General features: G+C 41.3%; 1 protein-coding gene across 3 annotated transcripts in view; it reads left to right on the plus strand.

Moving 5' to 3' along the window:
• blm (BLM RecQ like helicase) overlaps positions 1–20,929 on the plus strand; it is a 144,355-nt gene that overhangs the window by 35,529 nt on the left and 87,897 nt on the right. For all 3 annotated transcript variants that reach the window (XM_064335637.1, XM_064335638.1, XM_064335639.1), the window contains 2 exons: positions 5,416–5,534; positions 5,765–5,878. In XM_064335637.1, coding sequence (XP_064191707.1) covers positions 5,416–5,534; positions 5,765–5,878 — 233 coding nt within the window. The remainder of the gene's footprint in view (positions 1–5,415; positions 5,535–5,764; positions 5,879–20,929) is intronic.

The raw sequence follows: 20,929 nt of genomic DNA on the forward strand, positions 1-20,929 counted from the left end.
CAGAATTTGGATTCAGTGGCAACATGACCGTGGTGAGCTATGTGCCGAAGAAGGGAAAGGCTGTTGTCCTCCTGAGCACCATGCATGATGACAAAGCAGTGGATGACAACAGTGTGAAGAAACCAGAAGTGATCCAGTACTATAACAAAACAAAAGGAGGAGTGGACACAATGGATCAGATGGTTCGCACCTACTCATGTAAGTGGAGAATACAGAGGTGGCCCATGGTGCTCTGGCACAATGTGCTGGATGTTGCCACCTTCAATGCCTACACAAACTTCATTGCACCCTGATTACATTGGGTGGTGTGGCCAATGCACAGCGGCTGTTCATCAAGGAGCTGGGCAAAGAGCTTGTCATGCCACATATGTAGAGGCACATGGAGGGCACACCCCACCTCCAAAAGCATATTACAGAGGCAATGGGAAGATGTGGGATAAAAAAACAAAACGCAGCCACAGGAGGACATCAGACAGGAGGACCAAGTGAAGAGGAAGAGGTGCAAGATCTGCCCAGCTGCCAAAGACAGAAAAGTCAGCAGCTGGTGTTTCCAGTGCACCACGCCTGTGTGCAAGGAGCACAAACATGTAGTTGTCATTTGTGAGGCATGTAAGCACTGAGATGGCAATTTGCGCTGTACTCATGTGATTTTATTTAATCAGTTTTATTTTCTTTTATTCGGTCACATTCACCACAGTTCACTACAGTACCACAACAGATACACTACAGTTCAATATCAGTGTTACCGGTTATCAGTGATATATGTATGTTATGTGTGACAAACATATTTGAAATATTAAATGTATTATTGTTTGGTCTAAATCACTGCTAAAATAATTATTTTAACAAAATTATTATTATAGTATGTCTTTATATTTTTAAAATCACACTTGGGTCATTTTTGGTCCATGTGTGTAAACTTGATGTAGTAATACAAAAACTATTTTTGTTCATAAAGTAAGAAAGGAAAAATGAAAATAATGATTTGTAGTAATCAAAAACAAGATATTTAATGAATACTCGGAATATTAAATGATGAAATAAATTGATTTCAAAAGATATAGCAAAGAAACCCTCAGTCATGCATGAAATAACATAGGAAATGAATACGGGTCATTTTTGAGCCATGTTGTGCATTAGAAGGGGTTTGCATAGCTTGTGCATCAAAGGGTTAAAATGACTTCTGATGAGAACATAGTAGATGCCCTAATTGACTTGCCAAAAGAAATGTATGGTAACATGAAATGTACGGAGTTGTGAAAAACTGAGTTCAAATATCTTTAGCCTAGGTGTATGTATGTACACTTTTGCCCTCAACTATCTAATGCGAAAATGAATAGAGCTTTCTCTTAAACTAGAATAAACATCGGAGCACAATTCAGAACGTGGCTAGAGCTTCATGAGCGGGTGGAGTTTAAGACTGATGTGGAGCGCACATTATTTCTGCTGGACAGACTCTAAATTTACCTGGACTTCCTGCTTACCAGCCAATTAAGTGAGTTACCTTCAATGAGAATAGCCACCAGACTACCTGGGTAGGTATTATTGATAACGTTCACCGCCTAATTCTTGGAAGAATTAAATGTTTGCTATGTTATCTGTGTCATAGTTTAGGTTAGCTACTTTACCTAGGCTGGCTAGGTATACTAATGTTACCTGTACGATAGATCTCATTAGTGAGAACCGACTAGAAACCTGCTTGTAGTCTTCTACTGTCTAAAAGGCCCTATTGTAAAACATCCAGCAGAGCACCGAATTGGAGGGAACTGTAACAGTCTAGGATAGAGGGCCGGTCCTCTGACCTTTTTAATGATATACCATACAAGTTACAAAGGTATCACCACATGTAAGAGATTAAATACTGGGAAAATGTTACTAGATGTTAAGTCTTTTCTATTACTTACAGCTGGTCATGGCAAGTGAGCTGTTGAACCAGTATTTACACAGTGTGCTAGACCTATGATCTTGTCTTTCAGCCACCACTTTTGGTAAGTTACCTGCATCCTTCTGTCACTTTTCATCAAATTTTTTCAACATTATTCAGTAATTCAATTACAAATACCATCACTAATTAAATAAGGTGATCCGATATTCTGTTAAGTTCCAAACCACATCTAGATGCATAGTTTGAATAGAACCTCAGCAATATTCTTTTTTTGTAAAATCGAGGGAGTATTGGTCAAACTGAATATAAATTGACCGATCATGCATTAAGATTGAAAATTAATCAGTTTCGTCCATTGCTGATCTTTGGTGCATCCCTAATAACCACATGAGAGAATGTCTGCCTGCACTCTGATCTTTCAAGGCCATTATAGAGCCCTTCACATAGGAACTGCTGAATGAAAAAAGGAACCATGACAAAGCAAATTGGAGGGCTGCTGGGTAGCTCACTTGATATAAGTGAGTGAGCACCATGGTTTTATGTTGAATCTGTGCCAGTACCAACTGTGGCTGGCAGCCCCCGTGGAGTGCCGCATAATTGATTCTGTGTCACACATTCGTGTGGGGATATGTGAGGGATACAGTTGGTAGGGATATACACTACATGGCCAAACATATGTAATTGTATGTAAACATAGAGGTAATTGAGCCACTCAAGACTAGCGATCATTCTGCAGTTATGTTTGATGTATTATGGCAAATTAACAAGGTCTCCTCTATGGCCAACATTTTTAATTTTAGACAAGCCAATTTCAACAAGTTGCAGGTAATATTGACTGGATGAAACTTCTTAATTGCAAAACTGTGAATGAAAAGTGGGGTAGGTTCAAAAGGGTTATTCTTGAGGCACAAAGTAAATTTATTCCAAAGGTAAGGAAAAGTACGTTGAAGAAGCACTCCCCCCAATGAATGAACAAAGCCATATGGGAGAGTTTAAGAAAAAAAAAACTGTATAAGCTATATAAAAATGGCAGCACATAGTAATGCTGAGTAAAGGCTGAATATTGTAATATGCGTGCTAAGGTTAAAAAGAGCTACGGGAAGCCTGGAGGCTCTTTGGAAGTCAAATTTCCCAAGATGCAAAAAGTACTCCTAAATGTTTCTTTCAATACTGTAGTTGGAAAACAAAAGTCAAAGAGGGTATCAGGTGCAGGTGAATGAAGAAGGAGGATTGCTTTCTAAGAATAAAGATATTGCTCATGCCTGAAATAGTTATTTTGTTGAGAGTTTTACCAGAGAAAAGGTTGATAATAGACTGGAAGGCATATTCAGTACTCAGAAAGTCTTATCAGATATTGAAATACAAGATACAGAAGTTTGCCTTTCATTTAAGTAATTCATAAAGAAGCATGAATTACTTAGACAAACATGGCAGCAGGTCCTGATGGCATATACCCAGAGTACTCAAAGAGTTGTCTGAGATCATTTTTTAACCACTGGCAAGTTTTCTTAGACAGTCCTTAGAAACTGGAAAAATACCTGAGGACTGGAAGCGTGGTAATGTAATACCAATATATAAGAAAGGGGACCGTACTGATCCAGGGAACTACAGGCATGTAAGTTTAACTTGCATAATATGTAAAATGCTGGAATCTATCATTAGAGAGAAGTTGGAAGTATTTCTTGTAAATAGCAACATCCTAAGGGATAGCCAGCATGTTTTTCGTAAGGGAATGTCACGTCTGACAAACCTTCTGGCATTCTCTGAAGAAGCTACCAAGTGTTTAGATTATAACAATGCGTATGGTATTATCCACTTAGATTTCCAAAAGGCATTCAATAAGGTACTACATGAGAGACCTGTTAGTAAAATGAAGACAGTAGAAATTAGAGGATGAGTTTGAGTTTGTAAGCTACTAAATTAATCCAAGATTTAAATAAAATCCAGAAGTGGGCGGAAACTTGGCAAATGAAATTTAATATAGCCAAATGCAAAGTTCTGCATGTGGAAAATAAAAACATTGGGCATGATTACTTTATGGGAGGAACAAAATTGGAATGTGCTCAGTTTGAAAAAGACTTGGGAGCAATGGTTGATCAAAGCCTTTCTGGTTCTAGGCACTGTGCTGTAGCAGTAAAAAAACAGGCCCACAGGATGCTGGGATGTGTAGATAAAAGTATTGAGTATAAATCCAAGGAAGTTATACTTATCTTATACAATACATTTGTTAGACCATGCTTGGAGTAGTTCTGGGGACTACTACAAGAAAGATATAGAGGCTTTGGAAGAAGTTCTAAGAAGTGCAACAAAATTGATTCCCGGTATGAAAGATAAAAGCTGTGAGGAAAGACTTAAGATACTTAACCTCTTAAAAGGAAACGCGGGTGATTTGATTGAGGCTTTTAAATTCATAAAGGGGATCAACAAAGTGAACTACAAGAGATTCTTCAGGTTGAGTTCTGTTATGTAGAACAAGGGTACATAAATGGAAATTAACAAAAGGTAGATTCCATACAGTCATTAGGAAGAATTTTTTCACACAGAGTAGTCAATATGTGTAATAGCCTGCCAGGACACGTAGTAGAGGGAGACACTCTGGGGATTTTCAAGACTAGGCTTGATACTGTGTTAGATACTATCTAGTCTGTAGTTAATCAGAGCACTAATTTAGTTAGGAAAATGGCAAGCACTGTTGGGCTGAATGAACTGTTCTCGTCATTGTATTATGTTGTTATGTGGACACCTGACATCCAGCATCTCCAAAATTATGGGCATTAATATTAATATGGAGCTGGTCCACCCTTTTCTGCAATAACAACCTCCACTCTTTTGGGAAGGCTTTATACTAGATGTTAGGGCATTGCTGCAGGGATTTGCTTCCATTCAGCCGGGAGAGCATTGATGAGGTCGGGCACTGAGTGGGTGATTAGGTCTGGCTCGCATTTGGCTCTTCAGTTGATCCCAAAGGTGTTTGGTGGGGTTGAGGTCAGGGGTCTGTGCAGGCCAGTCAAGTTCTTCCACACCGATCTTTACAAAACCATTTCTATATGGACCTCACTGTGCGCCTGGGGGTATCCTCATGCTGAAACAGGAAAGTGCCTTTCCTAAACTATTGCCACAAAGTTGGAAGCACAGAATTCTCTAGAATGTAATTTCATTAAGATTTACCTTCACAGGAGCTAAGGGTCCTGACCCAAACCATGAAAAAGAGACCAAGGGTGTCCACATACTTTTGGTGATCTAATGTCTTCTGCCCCTGCTCTGCACTGCTTTTGGCTGTGGTGTGAAATGCACCATGGCTGACTGGCGTGTGTTTCAAAGGAAAACCGCACATTGCCCTCACTCTCCCGAGCCGGGAAGCAGGGGCTGTTTATGAGCATGCTTGTTTGCAAATTGGACATCCCAATTTTGGGTGGGATTAGAGATATGAAATTTATTTTTTTTAAATTAGGTAATGAGAGAGGTTCTACAACATGAGAAGGTTCACACATACTGTGTATGACATTAATGTGTTATCTCTTGTCTTTTAGGTGGGGGAAAGAGTCTGTGCTATCAATTACCTGCCTGTGTATCAGCTGGGGTTACTGTGGTGATCTCACCACTGAAATCTCTGATTGTAGACCAGGTGCAGAAACTCACAACACTGGATGTAAGTAAATCTATCCGAAGAAGATTTGTCCATTTTATCTATCCATCTCCTAATGGATCTATCGATTGATGTTACTGAACACAAAATTTACTAAAGAGGTTTATGGTTACCTGCAAGCTCCTGGGTAAGACTTTTGATTGTGCACTGTGTATATTTTGTGATTGTGTGTGTGCATATGCGTACGTGCGTGTGTGTGAGACAGAATTAATCCCTGTTCTTTACCGTTTCAGATTCCAGCCACCAGTTTATCAGGTGATAAGACTGACAGTGAAGCTGGCCGCATTTACATGCAGCTGTCAAAGAAGGACCCCATTATTAAACTGCTGTATGCTACCCCAGAGAAGGTGAGCCACCAAACAACAAACACATCTTGCAATGTGTGCCTCTGTTTATCAGCCTGTCAACCAATTTAAAAACGTTGGTAAATTCTTCTTATACGCTGACGATGCATGGCCCGGACATTGAAACTAACAGCTGAACCAGGGAGCCCTAACTTAGTCTCACACACATGGTGAAGTAACCTATCTATAAATATCCGAAAACCATGACCCAATTATTATTTATATGAAATTATACTAGGATCTGCCTGGACACTAAAATTAACATCTATCCAGCACCAGCTGCACATTCAGTTAGTGAAACTATCAGTTGAGTAACCTGTCTACGGTGTTAACCCCTAAACTGCATAGGAGACCAATACGCTGATTGGTTCTCGCTAGAGCCCGACCGATATATCGATGTGGCCGATATATCGGCCATTATTTGACTTTTTTGACGACATCGGGATCGGCAGTTATGCCGCCGATGTGTCCCGATTTTTAAATAAGTATAATTAACAAAAAAACAATGATTATTTATCTGTACTTGTCTGTTCGAACATTGTAATTGCTATTTACTAGAATTATCCAGTAGAGGGAGCTCTAATACAAGTGTGAACTGCAGCAGCTGACGCGCTACTTCTCTAATAAGACGTTTGTCACTGGTGCCTCATCCAATATTCTCTACTGCAAGACTTGTCTGCACAGATTCGATTGCTGCAATAAAGGTATGTATATTTAGTGAAAGTTTTTCATTAAATGCGTTTATACGACCACTATGTTTATCAATCCTCATTATCAAGCGAGCGAGCTAGCTAACATATTTGGTTCACTTTAGCAAGCTAGCTGGCTAGCAAGCCTTTACGAAGTGGTAGTGAGCACATAAGCAGCGTAGGATCTAAATTTCCTGAGGTATTCTCAAATAAATAACCAGCCAAAATAAAATGGTGATTGAATGCATCACACATTTGTTTTTTTATCTGAGATAATGATATTAGCTACTATATGATGCTGTGTCAATAGCCAACGCGTTATTGCAAGTGAGTGTCATCTAGTCACGCGTCATCGTAGCAAGCTAACCAGACAGTAAAAACGCCGATAAAACACTTCTAACATGGATCATTTTAAGCCATGTTATCTCGCTTTGTCGTGATAACATGAGAGAAGCATTGCTGTTGAAGTGAATCAACCAACAGTTAGCGCGGGTAACCTGCACGAAAGCGCATTGTAGTTTTTTTTCACGTATTTCATCCAGTCAATTAATTTCATCTAACGTTACACTTGATTCACTCTATAGCTCCGCTAGATAATGTCTTACTCTTTGAGATCATGTAGTAGAAATAAAATAAGAAAATATAATTAATTTAACTTACTGAGAATATAATAAGAAATGAGGCTGTGTCAATAGCTAATGCGTTATTGCGAGTGAGTGTGTCATGTAGTCACACGTCAGAGCGCGTTGTAGTTATTTTCACCGCCTAATTCTTATGGACAGGGAAGCTCGCTAGATAGTCTTACTCTTTGAGATCATGTAGTAGGAATAAAATAAGAAAATATAATTAATGTATTGAGAATAGATACTAAGAAATAATAATAACAAATTAATAAGAACAACAACAACAACAATAATATTCATAAAAATACATGTTTGAAACTGGAAAACTGATTTTTTTAAATTAATTTTTTATAGATGGCTGGAAAAGAAAGGAGTAAAAGCAAGGTGTGGAGTTATTTTGATTTCACACACTTAAAGATGGTGTTAATATATATATTTAATTTAATATCATCTTTTACTTTTTTTATTTAAAAAGTTCTTTGTGTGTTTATTTTTATTTTTATTTGTTTGCTTATAAGTTAAATGTTCTTAAATATAGAAACTTTAATAAAATATAAGTTTTTCAAATTGACTGGAAAATGTTGCACTTTTTGACAAAATATCGGTCAAAACATCGATAATCAGTGGGCTAGGACTCTGCAAAATCTGGATCGGCATCGGACCCAAAAATCTGGCATCGGTCGGGCTCTAGTTCTCACGGTGATACGCACTTCTTTCAATGGATATGCGAATGTTACGACCTGGTCTAGGGTCAGACCATAATAAGGAAATGGGTAGGGAACGTTCTGCGAACCAATCAGGAACTCCGGTCTCTATCTGAATGCTGGCCAGTCTTCGAAGGTTACTGGGCACACGGCAGCTTTGAACGCTGAACTTTGGACAGTTAGCTGATAGTCGGAAACTAAAAGCCAGAATAGCGTACCCCCTATGGAGCATTAGATCCTCCACCCAGAGTAGCTTCAAAAACAATAAAGGAAAAATAACAAACTTATGTCCCAATGGAAGGATTTTCAGTCTGGGGATACACTAAGTAACCAGAGCACTATATGGCGAGCGGAGGGCAAAATGTGAGTCAAAGTCAAAAACAAGCGTACAGTCAAACACAAAAGCCGATCAGCAAACAAAGCAGAGGGGCTAGGTGAGAATTGGAATCGAATATGAGAGTGAATGGTCAGAAACACAAAATCACGGGGCAAACAAACTAGAAGGGCTAAGGCAAGAATCGGAGTCGAAGGAAACAAGTCAGTGGTCATACACAAGATCAAATCAGCAAACAAACCAGAAGGGCTAGATGGAAATCAAGTCTCCACTGGTAGGCGGCAAACGGTGAATTTTTCAAGCCAAGCAGCCGGATATGGAAACCGCCGATAAGATGACAACCAGAACGAAGAAACACATGCAAAAGTTACAAATGCTTCCTACTGGGGTCGTAACAGCGAACCACATAATTAGATGCACTGAAAAAGGAAAAAAAAAAGTTTATAATGACATGGCAGTTGGCAAAAACCATGTATAGGGAGTTCCAATGAAGCTGGAAAGTAAACATTTTATTTACAAAGCAAGACAAATACTGCTGTCCTATATGAAGAGAAAATACATAAAAACTAACAAATTTCGACAAAGAAAAGGAATAAAAAGAGAGTACTGATGTATGCCCAAATTGCGTGTACAACAGGACAGGAGACCTCTTAAGCAAATGTTTCTTTGGACTTCCCTTAAATGCAATTGTAAACAAGCCTTGCACATTGCACACTTCCCTTTGTATGCCGAAATACGGTCTGGAGAGGAACAGGCCTGCAACAGCCTGCCCCACCATAATAATAATCATGAGGTGCTTTTCATATACCGAAAGCACTGGATGCAGACAATTGTTCAAGCATATAGTGTAGTCATTTAGAAATTTTTTTGGCGTAACACAGCTGAATTTCTGGTTGTTTCCACTATAAAGGATTGCCATTTGACACTCATGTGACACATAAACTTTGAGTGACCATATTCCCTTCAGATGGAAAGATGAAACACAGGGCAACGTTACTTGAAATAATTTAGGAAACATTAGGTAGCATTGCTTTGGAATACACATTGTTTCATTTGTTCAATTCAATTCAAATTTATTTGAATAGCTCTTTTTACAGAACTTTTGTTGCTGAATCTTCATATTTGACGTGCAACACCTAGTTTGAATGTTTGATAACGAGTTTCATGAACCAGAGCAAGCTATGTTGGATGCCTTCATTTGCATAGAAAAAAGAAAAGAATACATTCTATGCAAATGCAGAACCGGCGACGGCTCCACACCACTTCCATCATGCACCGCGCAGCCTGTTCGCAGCAATTAAGGGCGCAGCAATTAATTAATTAGCAATTAAGGGTGGCCGCGCCTAGTTCCGCAACTCCCCCTGTTGGCTCACTGAAACAATACAGACACAGAGAAAGCAGCAGGGGAAGGCAGACGCCAGGCGTGACAAAGAGGACAACAAAAAATGTATGTTTTTAACCACTTTGCGCAATGCCCCTAGTGGTCGGCATGCCGGCATTTACCAAGCACCCCTTCCCCGCAGTCTCATCTGTAACTACAGCCCCCACGCATGACACACAGGACAATAGTGTCTATCTGGGCATACATGAAAACATTTTTTTACCGCTTAAAAAATCCAAACTAAGGGGATTTTGCGTTTTCTCCATTTTCCTGCCACAAATTCTCCTAGCCCACAAAGAATATTTCTCCTCATTGGTCATTTTAGGTACATCAACCAATAAAAACATTGGATGCAAACACAAAATGAACATATATACAAGTGTGCGCGTTTAAAACTTAACTATAACTAGAACTTTGCAGCTCTGATGTCTACTCATAGCCTAGAGGGTAGTGCTTCTGCTTTTGGTTGTAACTGTTTACAGGACTGATAGACCCAGGTTCAATCCCCGCCTCCGACTGCAGAAAACTTCTAACTCAGTACACTGGCTTGCTGGCTAACTAAAAATACAACATTTAAACTATTGCTTTTGCATCTGTAAAATCTTTCCAGGACAGTTCAGCTTTCAACATTTTCAGTGTGTTTAACATTAGCTACCTTGTGTGTGAGTTACTTGGCATTCTTGTACGTTGAAAACGTGTTTTTCATGTCATGTTACTGCGAGAATATTTTTGTTTCTCTCTTAACTACTGCGATACCAGCTGACAGCAGTTGATGGGCGTGGACGCCAGCCAGTGTGAGATTTGCAGGCACAGAATGTCTTGTTTGGTAGCAAGCATTGCTCGAATACTAGCAACAAGCTAAGCAAGTTAAGAGCCAATATCTGCGTATGTGGTCAGCTAAAAGCTTTTATGTTTTATTTGCAGGTAAGACTGAATGAAGCACAAATTTTCTATAGTTTTACAATGCGTAAGAATTCCTGTTGACTTTTACATTCTTATATATGAGAATGTAAGATAATGTTGGCTAAACTAGTTAGTAATATAACTACCTTGTGTGCTAGCCGCAGGCTATATTGTTGTTCACATGGTTCCTTACCTATGTCACAGTGGGTTCTTCACGAACCATGTTATAATGCTTATTTTTGCGTTTTAAAAATGGGGCTCAATTACTTTTAATGACATTAATCATTTATGTTACAGAAAAACAGTGCAATACAGAACAGTATTGTAACATGCTTGATAGCAAGCTTCACTAGAATACTAGCAAGCTAAGCGAGCTGAAAGTGACTGTCTGCATATGTGGTCAGCTAAAAGCTTTTATGTTTGGTTTGCAGACATCTGATCATGGAAGGTAAAGGATTTTTTCTGTTGATTCTGGTTACCTTTTTTGGCCATATGTGCCAAATTCGCTGTCGGTCTTACCACAAACACAAACAGCAGCCCTGAACCCCCGCTCACCTACACTCGGGACGTTTTGATCAATTTTTGATCTTCTGCAACGCGTCTTCGCTACAATGACACATTTCTGTTACCACCAGAGTGTGTCAAAGGCAATACCATCGAAGCAAGGAAACGGGGCAGGAAAGGTGGGATCCGGGAGCGGATTAAGAGGCAGCCTTATAGACAGCCATTTCCATCTATTATACTCGGCAATGTCCAGAGCATAAGGAATAAGGCAGATGAGTTGTGGGCCTGTACTCAGTACCTCTCCGACGACCGGCAATCCTGTCTTATCTGCCTGACCAAAACCTGGCTCACGGAGACGGACCCTGATTCAGCTGTCGACCTAGAGGGCTACACTCTTGTGAGGATGGACCGCAACCTGAACTCCGGGAAAAGTAAGGGCGGAGGAATGTGTGTGTTCATCAACGAGAAATATTATTACCCAGCTCATATTACAACAAAGCATCAGGTTTGTACAAAGGACATTGAACTATTAGCGCTCAGTCTAAGGCCATACTATCTGCATCGGGAAATACACCAAATCAGACTTTTTGTTGTTTATATCGCCCCCTCCGCTGACACGCAGGCTGCTGCCACTATCATTCATGAACTAGTATCCCAGGCTGAGGCAGAGGCTCCCGACGCAGCCAAATTTATTACGGGGGACTTCAACGTCTGCAGTTTGTGTGAACATTTACCAACGTACCAGCAGTGTGTCACCTGCACCACCCGCAACTAAGCTTGTCTTGACCATTGCTACGGAAACATCCAGGACGCCTTTTATTCCAAGGCACTATGTGGTCTGGGGAGCTCGGACTATAACATGGTAAAGCTGATGCCTGCCTACGAGCCCAGATTACGGCACGAGCAGGCCAAAAGGGTGGAAGTTAAAAGCTGGACCACTGCTGCGACTGAAGCCCTCCAAGACTGCCTGGAGTGCACCGACTGGGACATAGTGACAGACGGGACTGATAACATCGATGATGCAGCATTCGCTATTTCAGGATACATACAATTTTGCGAGGATGCGATTATCCATTATTATATTACTTATAGTTCTTATAATTACACTTATACTGCACTATTTATATTTATATTTATCACTGTTTTTATTCTGCTTTTATTCTGTTTTTATGTTTCATGACTACGTTGTGTCTTTGTGTTAGCACCTTGGACAGCGAGGAACAACATTTTGTTCCCGTATACCATGTATGTGGAAATGACAAATAAACGAACTTGAACTTGAACTTGAAGTATCCCCAAAAAATGTTCAAGGTCTTTCCCAACAATAAGCCCTGTGTAACCCCAGAGTTAAAGCAACTTCTTAACCAGAAAAAGTGTTTGTTCAAGTCGGGGAAGCGGAGAGGAAAAGGAGAGTGTGCAGGAAAGATTAAAAGCAAGATTGTTGATTGTAAGAGCATATAAAGATAAATTAGAAAGTTTTTTTTAAGATGATGCTAGGAGAGCATGGCAGGGATTACAAACAATGCACTGCATGACAAGTTGCTAATGAATTTGATATGGCAAATGACTTAAATAATTTTTACTGTAGGTTTGATACACGTGATTTTAAATTAGAACAGGCTAAGGCCCCTATGAAAGTAAGGGATATGGTGGATGTGGAAGTTGTAATTTCTTTAGATGATGTTAGATCATACTTTAGACGCGTTAACCCTCGCAAAGCCCTTGGGCCAGATGGCATTAGCTGTAGGACACTACGGGCATGTGCGGATCAGCTGGCGCGGCCTTTCCAGAGGCTGTTCCAGCTGTCACTGGACACCGGGGCAGTGACAACCTGTGGAAAAGGTCTATGATTGTGCCGGTGCCCAAAAATAACAGACCCAGGGAATTTAATGACCTGCGCCCAGTTGCCCTAACATCTGTAGCGATGAAATGTTTTGAAAAAATTGTGTTAAAACCACTTCTCTTTGAGGTTTCACCTCATTTGGATCCAAACCAATGATTAATAACATCTATGAGCACCTTGAACAGGCTCAGAGCCTGGTCAAAATTGTGTTCATGGATTTTAGCAGTGGGTTCAATAACATCCAACCCCACCTGATGGTGGGCAGATTGGTGCATCTCGGAGTAAATCCCAAACTCATTTTGTGGATTAACAACTTCTTGGCTGATCGCAGTCAGCAAGTCAGATTCAACTCTGCCATCTCATCCCCTAAAACCATTAACACAGGTTTTTTTGTTTTGTCCCCGATTTTATACACTCTGTACACCAATGAATGCCAGGCATCTGCTTCAGCTCACACTTAATTTAAATATGCAGATGATACCACACTGGTAGGGTTCCTTAAATCTGACAGTTCATCGGTCGAGGGTTTTGAGAGGGAAACACAGGGTTTTATTAAGTGGTGTTCAGATAATTTTCTTGAGGTCAACCTAAAGAAAACAAAAGAGATAGTGATAGATTTTAGAAGGAAAAAAATAATAGTCCCCCCCTCCAAGATTAATGGTGGATTAGTTGAGTGGGTCTCAACTTACAAATACCTTGGAGTTGAAATTGATGATCACTTAAGATTCAATGAAATGAATGCACAGGGATTATAAATCTAAGAAACTACAACAGAGGCTGTTCTTTCTTAGGAAATTGAATCACTTTAGAATAGACTGTCGTATCCTCCATATGTTCTACAAATCTGTTTTGTAGAACGTTCTGTCCTTCGGCCTGATCTGCACCTTCGGAAACATGCGTGTTCAAGATCATGCCAAACTGCAGCGCATGATCAAGACAGCAAGTGGGATCATTGGGGTTGATCAGGTGTCTGCAGCACAGCTGTACAATGACCTTATTTTATAAAAGGCTGATCAGATCCTCAATGATCCTACTCATCCTCTCCACCTGAAATTCCGAAGGAGTAGAAGGTCAAATGGCAGAATCCTGCAGCAGAAAATTAGAACAATAAGGTACAGCAAATCTTTTGTGCCTACAGCAATTTGATTACTAAATGATAGATAGATGTGCACCTATATTACTAGGTTTGGGTATTTTGATTGTGTATACTGTATATTTAGATTGTATATTGTATGTGATGTATATTTTATATTGCTAGCATTGCACAGGATATTCTGTTGACGTATGCGGATGTGTGTGTGTGTGTGCGCGCGCGTGCGCGCATGTTTATTAGTGTATGTACAATGTACCTCTGTGTTTTAAATGGGACGTGTGTGACCACATGAATTTCCCCTTGTAGGATAACAAAGTTCACCTTGACCTAGACTTGACAAACGCAGTGCAAAAAGAAATGATATCTTATTAAAAAAAAGTACAAAAATGCCAAGTTCCTCACACATGCAAAGCCCAGTCTGTTCATTCAAACTGGAAAAATCTAGGCCTGCCATTAAAAGTATTGATGTTAGAATGATGCCAAGTTACTCTACTACAAACAATATAGGCTATCTTGCCTCACCAAAATTAAAGAAGCTGTATTCCAAAGCAATGCTACCCAATGTTTCCTAAATTGTTTCAAGTCACTTGGTCCTGTGTTTTTTAATAATAATAATAACAATAATAATAATAATAATAATAATAATAATTAATAATAATAATAATAATAATAATGATAATAACTAGACAATTCCTGCAGAAATTGTGAAGTGTGGTTGCCGCCAATGCAAAGTCGACTTTGTGCTGGAATTCTAGGCGGTTGCTAGGGTGTTCTAGGTGGTTGCTATGGAGTTCTAGGCAGAATAATAAATAAATAAATAATATGTGCAATAAGAATAGTGTGTTTGCCTAAGGCAACCACACTAATATGTGCAATAATAATAGTGTGTTTGCCTAAGGCAACCACACTAATAACTAGACAATTCCTGCAGAAATTGTGAAGTGTGGTTGCCGCCAATGCAACGTCGACTTTGTGTTGAACATGGAGTTCTAGGCCGTTGCTAGATGGTTGCTATGGAGTTCTAGGTAGTTGCTAGGGTGTTGCTAGGTGGTTGCTATGGAGTTCTAGGATGTTGCTAGGTGGTTGCTATGGTGTTCTAGGTGGTTGCTAGGGTGTTGCTAAGTGGTTGCTATGGAGTTGTAGGCGGTTGCTCGGGTGTTGCTAGGTGGTTGCTAAGGATTGGTAGACTGTTGCTAGGGTGTTGCTAGGGGGTTGCTACGGAGTTCTAGACGGTTGCTAGGTCTTTACTGAGTCCAATGAGGTGACCCCTAATTCTCTATGACAAACGGTTAAATAGTTATGAAATATCAAACATCAGCCAATCAGGACAGGGGGCGAGGTTATTCTGCACCAATGGACAAAGGACTCTCTGCCAAATTCAATGAGGCATCCCACAATGTGTGGGCAATTTTGCCCCATAGAGATGAATGCCGAATGTCCAAAGCCAGAAAGAGACCAGAGTACAGCTGCCAGAAGATAGAGCATTGTGACATCACAAGGGTGAGAAGACAGCATTGTGACATCACAAGGGTGAACATTCCACCATTCATTCTCTATGGGAAAAATTTCTCAAAAAAAGTGGAATTTCTCAAGAACCGTGCAGCGAAACTTTCCACAAAGTAATAGCAAACCATTCCCGATCAAGCCGCTCGATTTTACATATTGCACATGTATGTGGTGCGAAAACTCTGGGAGGAGTAGCGGTCCAAAAAATGGGTGGAATAATAATAAACTAGACAATTCCTGCAGAAATTGTGAAGTGTGGTTGCCGCCAATGCAAAGTCGACTTTCTGCTGAACAGAGTGAACAGTGGTAGATAGTTGCTATGATGTTTGAGGCAGTTGCTAGGGTGTTGCTAGGTGGTTCTATGGAGTTCTAGGTGGTTTCATGGAATTCTAGGTGGTTGCTAGGGTGGTGCTAGGTGGTTGCTATGGAGCTCCAGGTGTTTACTCGGGCATTGCTAGGTGGTTGCTATGGAGTTATAGCCATTGCTAGGGTGTTGCTAGGCAGTGGTTATGGTGTTCCAGGTGGTACCTAGGGTGTTGCTAGGTGGTTGCTAGGGTATTCTAGGTGGTTGCTAGGTGGATGCTATGGAGTTCTAGGTGGTTACTATGGTGTTGCTAGGTGGTTGCTATGGAGTTATAGCCGGTTGCTATGGCGTTGCTAGGCAGTTGTTATGGTGTTCCAGATTGTTGCTATGGTGTTCCAGGTGGTTGCTAGGGTGTTGCTAGGTGGTTGCTAGGATGTTGCTAGGTGGTTGCTATGGAGTTATAGGCGGTTGCTAGGGTGTTGCTAGGCAGTTGTTATGGTGTTCCAGGTGGTTGCTAGGGTGTTGCTAGGGTATTCTAGGTGGTTGCTAGGATGTTGCTAGGTGGTTGATATGGAGTTATAGACGGTAGCTAGGGTGTTGCTAGGCAGTTGTTATGGTGTTCCAGATTGTTGCTATGGTGTTCCAGGTGGTTGCTAGGGTGTTGCTAGGTGGTTGCTAGGATGTTGCTAGGTGGTTGCTATGGAGTTATAGGCGGTTGCTAGGGTGTTGCTAGGCAGTTGTTATGGTGTTCCAGGTGGTTGCTAGGTGGTTGCTAGGGTGTTGCTAGGTGGATACTATGGAGTTCTAGGTGGTTGCTATGGTGTTGCTAGGTGGTTGCTGTGGAGTTATAGCCGGTTGCTAGGGTTTTGCTAGGCATTTGCTATGGTGTTCCAGGTGGTTGCTAGTGTGTTGTTAGGTGGTTGCTATGGAGTTCTAGGTGGTTGCTCGGGTGTTGCTAGGGGGTTGCTAAGGTATTCTAAGTGGTTGCTAGGATGTTGCTAGGTGGTTGCTATGGAGTTTTAGGCGGTTGCTAAGGTGTTGCTAGGCAGTTGCTATGGTGTTCCAGGTGGTTGCTAGAGTGCTGCTAGGTGGTTGCTATGGTGTTGCAAGGTTGTTGCAAGGTTGTTGCTATGGTGTTGCTAGGTGGTTGCTAAGGTGTTGCTAGGCATTTGCTATGGTGTTCCAGGTGGTTGCTAGGGTGTTGCAAGGTGGTTGTTATGCAGTTCTAGGTGGTTACTAGGGTGTTGCTGGGTGGTTGCTATGGAGTTCCAGGCAGTTGCTATGGTGTTGCAGGTGGTTGCTAGTGTGTTGTTAGGTGGTTACTAGGGTGTTCTAGGTGGTTGCTAGGGTGTTGCAAGGTCGTTGCTATGAAGTTATAGGCGGTTGCTAGGATGTTGCTAGGGGGTTGCTATGGCGTTCTAGGCGGTTGCTAGGTCTTTACTGAGTCAAATGACGTGACCCATAGTTCTCTATGACAAACGGTTCAAAAGTTATGAAATATCAAACATCGGCCAATCAGGAAGGGGGGCAAGGCTGAGCTCCACCAATGGACAAAGGACTCTCTACCATGTCCAATGAGGAATTGCACAATTTGTGGGCAATTTTTCCCCATAGAGATGAATGGCAGAATGTTCAAATCTAGAGAGAGACCAGAGTACTGCTGCTAGAAGACAGAGCATTGTGACATCACATGGGTGAACATTCCGCCATTCATTCTCTATGGGAAAAATTCGCCAAAAAAAGTCAAATTTCTCAAGAACCGTCCACCTAAACTTTCCACAAAGTAATAGCACACCATTCCCGATCAAGCCGCTTGATTTGACATATTGCACGTGTATGTGGTGTGGAAACTCTGGGAGGAGTAGCGGTCCAAAAAATGGGTGGAATAATAATAATAACTAGACAATTCCTGCAGAAATTGTGAAGTGTGGTTGCCGCCAACGCAAAGTCGACTTTGTGCTGAACGGAGTGAACAGTTTCTGTAGCATGAGCAGAGACATAGTATGGTATACATGGTATAACATCACGGCAACGAGTTCATTTGCAACACACTAGCTAGGCTAAATTAACCCTTCATCAATACTTGAGATCAGTGTTTTACTCACGGTATGCTGTGACGAGTGACGGCGAATCACAAAGCTAGCTGGCCAGTTCAGAGGGTCTTGGAAAAACCCTATATCTACACTGCGCGACCGCACCATTGTAAAAAGCAAGACAGGTCTAGGGAGATTAATTTGATTGATTTATGGTTTTACGTTAAGTTCAGCTCATTTTTACCATTCAACTAAAAACATTTAACTGGGCTGCAATTCAGAATTTAATCTGTTACCTTAGATACCAACTCATAGACAGAGGATAGTCTATTACCTGTTAGCCTCAATGCAGTTATAAAGAGACCAAAGTGTCCAACTCGCTGGAATATAAAACGGTACTACAAAAGTAAAATGTGACATATTATACATAGTTAGAAAGCTTATTGTATCACCTGTTGGATCGATGAAGTGTAGATAAAGCCAGTTTGTTCTACAAAGTTACAGAACACTCAATGCAGTATGTGTGGTATTACAAGCTGACGTCTTTTTCTGGAGTAAGACCGGACCTGAAGCTGCTGCACATGTTTTGTTGACGGCATTGTTGCACATTTTAGTAAAGTCTGGCTTGTTTGAAAATTCGTTTATTCAGTAGCTGAGAGCATAAGCTTTCTAACCAGGTATAACAGCACGTCTATTTTTGGTTTTTTAATATCGTTTTTTTAGGTCAACCGAAAGTGCTCTCATTATCGCATTAAAGCCATTCACTGTTTGTTAGCACTAGCATTCTCAGACGCTGCATGTGACGAAACGTCGTCAACGAATTTGCGTAATATCTCGTGAAATACTATTATTGTTGAGGACTTCTGGGTATGCCTAAGCCATATGTTTGTTGATATACCTAGCTGACAGTGTTTTCATTTGTAATTTTTCAGTTGGAATACCGTTTTACCCTTCACTTCCGCATTCAGCTATTCCTATCCTGGCAGCTGAGACCGTAGAGCTGACCGCATCACGTGTGCAAAGCCGACCAATGCTGTAACTTCACCGTTCGCATATGAACGACGTCACCTTCTCCATTCATCTCTATGGGGAAAAATTGGGCATAAAAATTAATATTTCTCAAAAACCGTGCAGCGAAACTTTCCACAAAGTAATAGCACACGATTCCCAAAGAAGCCGGTCATTTTGACATATGGCACGTGTATGTGGTGTGAAAACTCTGGGAGGAGTAGCGGTCCAAGAAATGGGTGGAATAATAATAAATAAAGAATATGTGCGATAATAGTAGTGTGGTTGCCTTAAAGCAACCACACTAATAAATATGTGCGATAATAATAGTGTGATTTTCCGAGTGCTTTGCAGTCAGGGGGAACTCACCTCACCCACCACCAATGTGTAGCACCCACCTGGGTGTTGCACGGCATCCATTTTGCGCCAGAAAGCTCACCGCACATTAGCGAAGGTGGAGAGGGAGCGAACATATTTCAGCCAATTAAATCTGGGGATGATTTTGGTGGCAGTTTGCCAGAGCCAGATCTGGGATTTAGCCAGGACACTGGGGAACCCCCTACTCTTAGCGATAAGTGTCATGGGATCTTTTAATGACCACAGTGAGTCAGGACCTCGGTTTAACGTTTCATCCGAAAGACGGCGTCTCCTACAGCACAGTGTCCCTGTCACTGCACTGGGGCATGGGGGTTTATTTCACCAGAGGGAAGATTGCCCCCTGCTGGCCCACCAACACCACTTCCAGCAGCAACTCAGTATTCCCATCCAAGCACTAACCAAGCCCTCACCTGCTTAGCTTCAGCCATTTGGCAGGAGCAGAGCGCATGGAGGTATGGCTGCTGGCTAATCTTACCATCTTACAATGTCATTCAAACTTTATGTCACATCAAAGTGTCAAATACGTCAAATTGCCTCATGCAAGACGTTTAAATGAACTAGAACAAAGTGCCCTTTGGGCGTTGCAACCTTTTTCCTTGACCCTCCCCTGACCCCTGAGACTTCTGGCCCTGTACCCCAGCCCTCTCCATTGCTTTCACCCACAGCCTCCCCTGATCCCCTTTGACCCTGTGGCCCCACCCCTTAAAAATATCCTGTGCAAAGGACAGACCTCCAAGCAGTATTAATGTTGAATTTGGAAGGGATGTGACGAAGATTGTGCAAACAGATAAGGTGAAATATATATAGAAATATATATTGTACTACATATAAGTTAAAGAGTAAAAAAGAAACGGAAAGGAAAACTGTCAAAACTTTAGGGCTTGTTGACAGTACATATGTACATATATATATATATATATATATATATGCATATATATATATGGCTGTCTTTCCCCTGGAGAAGGCTGTGTAGAGGTGGCCGTGAGCGAACACAAGCTGAGGCAAGTAGATGGCAACTCGTTCATTTTCTTGTCCTGTTGATGGTAACTGAGAAAGCCAGCCCGACAGGGAACTGTCTCCTGACAAAGGTGAAGGGAAGCTCATGATTTCTGTCATGGTGAGGAATCAGATGGTGGCCGAACAGACCGCGTTGCAATGACTGGCATCGCTATGGTGAGAAAACGTGCACTTCGTTCTTCGAGCTGCTCCGACCCCAATAACTATGGAACGACCTGACGTTCACGGAGACCATGTGCGCCGTCTGCACGGTGTAGACTGCGCCGACCGCAAGAAGCATGAAACACGAATGTTGAGCTTGCTAGCTAGGTACTTTATTATCATGCTGACGCCAAATGGCGAATGAGCAATATACTTCAGAATTCTTACCTGACTTCTCTGGAGATTCGCTACCTCACGCCAATCTCTTGCGTTTGGCAGCACGACTTGGCGACAGTGATTTGCGCTTCTTAGGCATGATGCAAACGTTCTTCAAAAAAACTCTTTCTTTAATGAATCCTCTCCAGCGTTTCCAGTTCCGTCTCTGGTGTGTGGTGTTACTGTTACTGTTGGTATGGTGGGAAGTAGTTCCGGGTGACAGTAGTTCCGGATTCCAAAATAAAACCAACTCAATGTTTCCTAAATTATTGGAAGTCACTTGGCCCTGTTAATGTACTGTATGCTTGTACACACAGGGCCAAGTGACTTGCAATAATTTAGGAAACATTGAGTAGCATTGCTTTGGAGTAGAGTTT

This window comes from Anguilla rostrata, chromosome 5, assembly GCF_018555375.3.
Source record: "Anguilla rostrata isolate EN2019 chromosome 5, ASM1855537v3, whole genome shotgun sequence".
In the NCBI taxonomy this organism is placed as follows: Eukaryota; Metazoa; Chordata; class Actinopteri; order Anguilliformes; family Anguillidae; genus Anguilla; species Anguilla rostrata.